Source organism: Copadichromis virginalis, unplaced genomic scaffold (assembly GCF_057382275.1).
Source record: "Copadichromis virginalis isolate Kocher_CV1m ecotype Utaka unplaced genomic scaffold, C_Virginalis_male_GT1.1 unmapped_scaffold_1, whole genome shotgun sequence".
NCBI classification, from domain to species: domain Eukaryota; kingdom Metazoa; phylum Chordata; class Actinopteri; order Cichliformes; family Cichlidae; genus Copadichromis; species Copadichromis virginalis.
The window spans coordinates 1,772,866-1,781,385 of record NW_028188589.1 but is presented as its reverse complement, the minus strand read 5'-3'; the positions used below and the strand labels follow the sequence as shown (position 1 = coordinate 1,781,385).

The 8,520-nt window shown below is 43.7% G+C and overlaps 1 protein-coding gene across 1 annotated transcript; it reads right to left on the bottom strand.

Moving 5' to 3' along the window:
* Window positions 1-6,449: 6,449 nt before the first annotated feature.
* Window positions 6,450-7,696, bottom strand: LOC146679500 (stonustoxin subunit alpha-like; the record flags this gene model as incomplete). Its single annotated transcript, XM_085450386.1, has 2 exons — window positions 6,450-7,478; window positions 7,627-7,696. Coding segments are annotated over 2 exons (606 nt in total), but the record flags the coding sequence as incomplete, so codon positions are not given.
* Between the last annotated feature and the right edge of the window lie 824 nt (window positions 7,697-8,520).

The following is an 8,520-nucleotide window of genomic DNA, read 5'->3' as shown; positions in this document are numbered from 1 at the left end:
GAAATGGTCCTGTGTGATTTCCAGGCTGTGATATAAAAACTAGTTCCTAATGGCAGCGACTCACTCAGTAAACATGTGTTTCCTTCACCAACCTCACACACAGATCCAATAAGATCAGGAAGTGGGCAGTATAGTACAATATGTGTTATTCTGTGCTGCACTGCCCAAACTAAAGATCTGCTGAAGTGTTGGAAATGATCCAGATGTTTATTTTGGACGATACAGCAGAAGATCAGACATGAAAGTGGAGATAACACAGAAGACCTGCAGCAAAGGTCAGAGGTCAGACTGGGCCCTGGATTCAACAATGAGCCAATGATCATCAAGCAGTGACTAAAGCAGAGCCCTGACCTTCTGACATTCATCACACAGTCAGAACAAATGTCTGCTGATGACTTCATCTCATGAAACGACTGATAGATGTCAGTTCATTGATCAGCTGAGCTGCTGATCTTCATCGTCACAGAAACATTCAGCTTGTTTCAATCAGTAAATAACTCCCACTACTCCCAGTTTGAACTGTTCCCACTCAAAATGCTGTGAGAACAATGATCATTGTAGAACTTCACAAACATCACGTGTTGTTTTCCACATGTAAGATCAGCAAACACAGAAACTTCCTGTTGCCACACACGGCCTCTAAAATCTCTTCCACGCTTTCTGTCTGAAGTCCACTCTCTGTGTCGGATCCACAGGAAACAACAAGATCTTATTAACATGGTTTTCAATGTGTCTCCTTCCAAAAAGTCCAACCAATGAACAAATGTGTGTATTTGTGGAGGCCGAACAAAAGCATGACACATTTCTCTGTTTCTATAAACTGGAGTCAAACACAAACATGAAGAGTTTCACTGACAGACTCCAAAATGCCCCCACAGTGGATCAAAGGGAAATCCTACAGTGTGGCCAGAGACTCTTAATGGCTCCAACATCAACACATCCACAATGTTGGATCCAGTTCTGCCTCACAGAGTTACTAAGACACACCCTCTGCCAGCATCACAACAGCTCCACCTGCTTCACCTGCCTCCTCAGCATCTGTACACCTGAAGAGAAAAGAAAGGCTCCAACAGCTCAAATCTACAAAGGATTCATGAAGTTTCATCCAACAATAACATGTTTGCCTTCCACAGTGTGCTGTTAGACACCACTGTACCTCTGCCATTTCAAAAAGAGCAGCTTGGGAACATTTTGGCTCCAAACACTTTGTGTTTAAGTTCTTTGTTTTCTTTGTGAAGCCGACAACATCTGGAGCTTTGTGACTCATAGAAACATCATTTTGTTCTTTAGATGACAGCAGATTGGGACTGAATAATCAATCACTATCAAACCAATAAAGACAAACATGCTGATTTTACAGGAACTTTGTTGGAGAAGCTGCAAAGACATGAAACTGGTGGAGATCCCAAACCAGTTGATAGTGCTGGTTATTCCAAATAAAGCTGTTTCCCTTTGAGATGAAATGACTTTGTGTCCTGATATATAATAAAGATGTTGTTGTTTTTGAGCCCCTGTATTAAAAGTAGTTTAAAGTCAGCTTGAGTTTGATGTCTTTATGTCAAAGCTGCTCATGATGTTGAGCTGCTGATGGAATAAAAACAATATAAAAGCATGTAGTCCAGACTTAAATGTAGCCTGTTGTTAGCTGAGGTCCACACACAGTGTTTGACAGTGTAAAGTGTGTGAAAGGGCTGCTGGTGGAGCTCACTAGGATGAGCAGGTGACCACGAGGTGGAGAGCAGCTGGCCTGGCTTTGACCCGGGCCACGCCCCCTTTCTCTCTGCTTTGCTGTCACTTATCTTCACTGCTCTGTCCAATAAAGCTGAAAAAGGCCCCGAATCAAAGAAATCTGCTGCAGCCTCTGAAATGTCTTCTGTTTCCTTCCCGACGGCTTTTTCACCGTCAGCCCATCAGACAGTCCAGCAGCATTTATGATGATGTCATGATGTTGAAGAGGCTGCTACGGTGGCCTCCCATGACCCCCAGCCTCATCACAGCTGAGATGCAGACATTTGAAAACATTCAGCAGACAACTGAATAACAGTCCAACACAACAGTCTGTGTGCAGACACACACTGACCTTTCATATAGTCAAACACAGCTGGTTGAGTCATTTCTCTGTGAGTCTAAAGTGAATCTAGTATTTGAAAGTCCACTTCCTGTATTTGTTGTTGAAGACTTCTTCAGCTTCTTCTCAAGGACATCAGCTGCTTGTTTGGCAGCAGAGGCAGTTAAGAAGCTTCCTGAAAAACACTGAACAGTGAGTTCACTGTGGCATATGACAGATTCAGCTTTCTGTGTGCAAATGTGTCTGTGTCGACCTTTCAAATGCTGTTGAATCCAAAACATCAGCGGCTCCTCGGCTGCTCACTTCATGCACTTCTGTCTGTGTGACAGTCCAATGACATCACAGCTGTTTCCAGCCCCAGTGTCTCAGGACTGGACACCTTTAAACATGTCGAGGATCAAACAGCGTCCAGCTAAACACACATGAAACTATCAGAGCTGACAATCATTCCAATAACATCTAATGGTTCATGTATGTAGACACAGGACTACAAGGAAATGGCTCTCAGCATCTGGCTGTGGGAACACATGAGTCCCTGTTTGTGTTCAGATTGTGTGCATGTTTTAGACGTGTGTCACATGTAGAAACACAACAATCCCACAATGACACACAGATGTGTTTGACACAGCTGTGCAGCTGTAAGTTGTTTCTAATGATTCATTGAAGCTCTTCTAACATTCTGGAGACGATCAGTACATGAATCTGTTCAACACGACAACAATTTGACTTCAGTGTGAACGTTTGCATTAAATAACCTTCTTCATCCAGCTGACAGCATCTTCATCCTATGATGTGAACAGTTCCTCCTGTTGATGACAAACCTCTGACAGGATCTGCTTGAGGAGCTTTTTCATGTGCAGCTCTCTGAGCTCAGGGCTGAGCTGCTGTTTCATCTTTAAGAGCTGCTGCCTCCTCGCCGGACTTGTTCTCCTCTTCTTCTCCTAATGACACCATTTCTGCTTCATATTAAATTCAATAAAGATGCTGACATGTATCTGTAGCAACAACATCATTGAATCTAGAACAACTGGAGCCAAACCAGTGGCTCTGCTGGGATCACTGGTGAGCCAACACTTCCTTGTTGATGCAGATTTCAGGGCTTCCTTTTGCTCCTCCGTTATAACTGTTCTCTCTTCTCAACACATGATGACACAAAGGAATCAGCAGTGACAAAGATGATGCTGAAGAGAAGCACACACTTCACACATATAACAGAGCAGTGCAGTTACACACACCTCTGCTCGACATCAGGCCTCAAACAAAGACACAAAACACTAACTTGACTCTAAACAGAAGAAACGAGCAGCTGTTTCTGTTCTGTGCTTATTTATATTTGACACACATGCTTCTCTTTGTGCAAACACACATCGCACTATAAGGGTAACCTCGCACACAATGATTGGACAGCACAGTGATGATGCTGGGAGATCCTATACGCAGCAACACAGAAACACTGAGAACTTTAAACAATGATGGAAAGTGTTATAAATGACTTGTTGGCCTCTGATCTGTCACAAACAGCTGAAACGTGTCTCTCATGAGTCACATGAAGGTTTTTGACAGAAAGGACAAAAAGTAGCTGCAGTCAGTTTGTGTCATTTTTATATTTATTCATCTGGGAGAAAAATCTGAGGGACATTAAAATGTGTTTTCAACAGAGACAAGAACATGAATATAACAGAACAGGTAAATGAACATGTTTCAAGTAAACAGCTGGACTGATCAGGTCCAAACACAGAGTGATAAACTTGTCAAACAGCTGTCATATCTTTATATAGAAGCTCTTTATAAATGCTGCTCACTGCAGTCTGTTTACTAATAATGTCAAAGTGTTAGAAACACAGAAACATCAGAATGGTCTTTGTTCACAGAAACCTGTCTGGGATCCTTTGTTGTTCTTTTGATGCAGAGTTACATTATAAATATAAAGAGTTATTTCAGAGTCTCATCAGTTTTCCTGCATGTCTTTATTTAACACATCAGCAGGGCTGAAGCTCTCATGTTAAACACACACTGATCTATGGACACGTTCATGTGTTTCTAACAGAACCAGGCTGTTATCAGCCTGCACTAACATTATGTCACACACACTGAATGTAACAGTGACAGTTTACATCATCACACAATCAGCTGTGATTGTTTCACTGTCATCAAACGAGTCAACAGGAAGTAGAATCAATAGAAACCAATCATTTACTGACAGCATGTCTGATGGAAATAAGTGCAGATTATGTATGAAGTCTAACTGCACACAGTAACTGTGTTACAATAAGGACTTAACAGCGCCCTCTGCTGGAGTGTTTCAGTACTGCGTTAACTAGAATACACCACCTCCTCCTCACACCACCTGCTACAGCTCTACTCTTCTATGACTACAGTCATCCACAGCACTGATGTGAGGTCACATGGTTCATATGTAAGGAGCACAGCTGACCTCAGGTCAGTTTAATGACTGTGAGCAGCAGCTGTGTTATTGTCACTGTGACAGGGAGACACTCTCAGACACAGCGCTCATGTCAGCTTGTTCTCATGCAGGAGGATCAGGAGCTCCATGTTTGTCTTTCTGTTTGAATCATGATGTGTTTGTGCCATCAGAGTCTGTCATGAGTACTCAGGGTTTCACAGCAGCTCTTCTGGATGCTGACGAGGACTCCAACCTCATGTTTCACCTCTCTGAGCTTCTGATGTCTGTGAACACTCGTGTTTCTTCTCTGGGCTCATCTGGACAAAAACACCTTTCTGTGTTTGGCTGCAGCCTCATTCTGACTGACAGGAAGTGTGTTATCCATGAGCTGCACTTCTGTGAGGAAGTTTCCTGCTGTGTTTCCTGTCTGTGGACAAACACGAGTGTTCCAGCTGAGGACTTGCTTCCTTCCACCTGTCCATACAGGACATCACGCTGTCTGCAGCTCTGTAAATGCAGCTCCAGGTCCTTCCACGTGCTGCTCTGTATTTGTGCAGTTTGTAGTGTGTCCTGGGAAACGTAGCACACATGGTGTTCTTCTGCTGTTTCCTCCTTTCACTGAGTGTGAAACACTGACGCTGTGCTGTTGTTCACAGAGGGGAGCTGATTCTAGCTGCAGCTGGACTCTGTCATCTAACTGAATGTGTTGGTGCTGATCACGGGGCTCTGAGGGGGGAGCAGCAGGAGGACTCTGGATGCTGACGTCAGTGTATCTGTGGAAGCTCCCACAGCGTGTCTGTCATTCAATATTGTGCTGTATATTGTATCTATGCAAAGATGAACAGACTGTGTGTTCACTGGTCTCTGTGCTGCAGCTCTGATGTCATCATCACTCCCTCCTCCACCCTCAGCAGTCCCAGCATGCTGCTGTGGTGCACCCCACCCTCACTCTACACCTGAGCCACAGACCACACCCTCCACCTCAATATACACCACAGTTTTCTCTGCTGTGGAAATGAGATCAGGAGGAAATCATCATTATTATTATTTAATAAACGCTCACATTAATGTGGGCTTATTTGTTTCATATTAGAAACATTAGTTGAGTGTTTTTAGTATAAAATGGTCAAAGTCCCTCTTTTTGCTCCTCCCCTCACCTGTGGATGGGCGGTGCTGTTACCGTGGTGACAGCTTGGATGTGTTTCAGTCCTGCCTGGTTATCACTGCAGGAATCTTTCACATTTATTACAGGTAATAACTCTGATTTTTCTGTGTATTATGAACCAAATGTATCCTGATACACACAGAGATGGATGAGCAGAGGTTTTTTTTGCAGTTTATGTAGTTACTATGGACTTAATGCATACATATTATTAAAATTAGGGCTATAACAGTTGTATTGATGTATAGCAACTTGAAATGCTCCCACAAATGGCTCCACAGCATGTAAAAATATAACAAAAGCTCTGGCGGACTTGGTTCTGTGGTCAGTCTTAAAGGGTGAAGTTAAACTCTGTAATCTTCACTGTGTCACAGAGTTCAGTGAGTCCCGTTATTCACAGTATCAATCAGATCATCAGAGAACAGCTGATCAGCAATCAGTGGTGCCAACAGCGCCTCCTGTGGTGAGAGGATGCAATAATGCAATGTAGCATTTTTCCACTCAACACTTGCAGTCATGGAAACTGTCTGTTGGATCTGTGTGACGTTGCTTTCTTGGTCAGAGTTCCTCACAAATGTCCAGATGATTCTTCTAATGAGGCGTCGACCATGTTTGCAGCTCTTTGGAAGAAAACGTCGCCCTTTGCCATCCTTACTTTTCTTTGACTTCTTCAAATGCAGCTGAACTCCAGCTGGTATTTTCTTGGACTTTGCAGCTGTTTCTGGTCATCAGTTCATTCCTGCAAACCTCTGAAGCTGAACAACAATGATGCTGCATTGCTGGCTGATCCCAAAAGGTTGATTCTGTTCATCTGGACGTTTTCAGAAACGTTTGCTCACTGATCAGGTGACTTCTTCAGTCTCAGCTGACTGCAGCTTTACAAGCTTACAAACAGCACATTTGCACAATGACTGAAAGCAGCAGCACCTGATATATATGATACTAATATAATACATATACATATATAATCCATACTAATGATGAAGGAACTGAGCTCACAGTCCATTGTTCATTCAGTGAACTACTCAGTTTATTTTGGGCCTCAGAAATGCTCACTCTGTTTGTACATCACTGTCAGCAATAGACTCATTCTGCTGTGTGGACAGGAACACATGTGACATCACTTCCTGTTTGTTTGTGACTGAAGAAGTTTACAAGGAATCATTTAGAAGAGTTTCAAACATCAACTGATTGAATCCATGAATCTGAAAACGTGTTTGTGAGTGAAAGAGACAGACATGTACAGACTGAACTATCTGTTCAACAGTCAGAGTGTTTCTGTAACAGGAGACACTCTTTACACTCCACTCAGCACAGGGACACTGAGCCACCAGGAGACCAGACCATAAACCCAGGATAAAGAGTTTGAGTGAATGTGGTGTTGAAGGTGTGGAGGTGGATCAGAGTGTCAGAGGAGACTCTGTAGAAGGACAGAGTGCCAGCAGGACAGTCCACATACACTGCTGCTCTGTTAGAGACAGAGGAGGAGGAGGAGGAGGAGGAGATGGATGTTTGTCTCTTATTGTGCCAGACATAACGAGGACCATCATCAGTGCAGCTCAGACTCCAGGACTGATCATTGTATCCAAACACACAGTCATCACTGTCTCCTTTCCTTCTGATGCTTCTGTAACTCACTGATATATAAACGTTTCCTCTCCACTCGACCTCCCAGTAACAGCGACCAGTCAGACCATTTCTACACAGCAGCTGATAAACATCAAATCTGTCTGGATGATCAGGATATGACTGAACCTCCTCCACACGTGTCACCTTCCTGTTGTTGTCAGACAGTTGGAGCTTTGTGTTCACTGTGTTTGTGTCGATTGTGAGTTGACAGGAATCTGATGGAGAGAACAAACACAATCCAGCTGCAGTTATTGATCCATCATCTGTTCATTGATTGACACTTTGATGATGACTCCTGACATGATGAAGATGGTTGAATGTGTGCTGCTTTGTTTTCATGAATCCCATTAAAAACACACTTACACTTCCTCAGACCTGGTCTCAACCATCGGACTCCAGCAGGCTCCACCCTGAAAGGAGGAGGGGGGTCAGAGCAGCACAGTCAGCATGCACACATGGACATTACATGGCTCTCACACACACACTGTTACACACTGAGCTCAAAGCTCGGCTCCACTGTTTTATTCAAAGAAATCTACATTTATTTATCAGCACATTTAAAAACAGCTTGAGCCAAAGTGCTGCACAGAGTAGAGAGAAAATAGGAAACATACACAGTAATGACTATAAAGACTGGTCAGGATTGAAAGCTACAGAGTACAAATGTGTTTCCAAGCGGCTTTTAAAAATGTCCAGTGTTGGTGACGACCTGATGTGAAGGGCGACTGTTCCAGAGTTTGGCTGCAGCCATCGATAAAGCTCACCTCTGTTTTTACGTCTAGTTCTGGTCAGAAGCTGCTTATCTGCAGACCTGAGGGCTCCACTTGGATTCTTTTGTTAAAGAGAGATAAGATGGAGCCAATCCATTCACAGATTTAAAGACAACCAGATCTGGAAGTGGATTCTACCACGTACTGGTAACCAGTGGAAAAAGCTGGTGATGGGTGGTCTAGCACAGACCCACCGCTGGAACCAGACAATTGATGAGGGAGAGAACTGTGACAGCGCCGTTCCTTCACTTGACCTCAGTCGCTCTCGTCTGCTCCCTCGTAACACTGCTCTTTATTGAGCTTACATGAATATGCACAAGTTCATTATGACGTCTTACACAGGTATGAACAAAGAGTACCAGTCTGTGCATAGTGTGTGTGTGTGTGTGTGTGTGTGTGTGTGTGTGTGTGTGTGTGTGTGTCTGTGTGTGTGTTCCAGATGTGACCCTGTGACCCCAAAGCTGGTGCTAAGAGTCCAGCGGTCCCC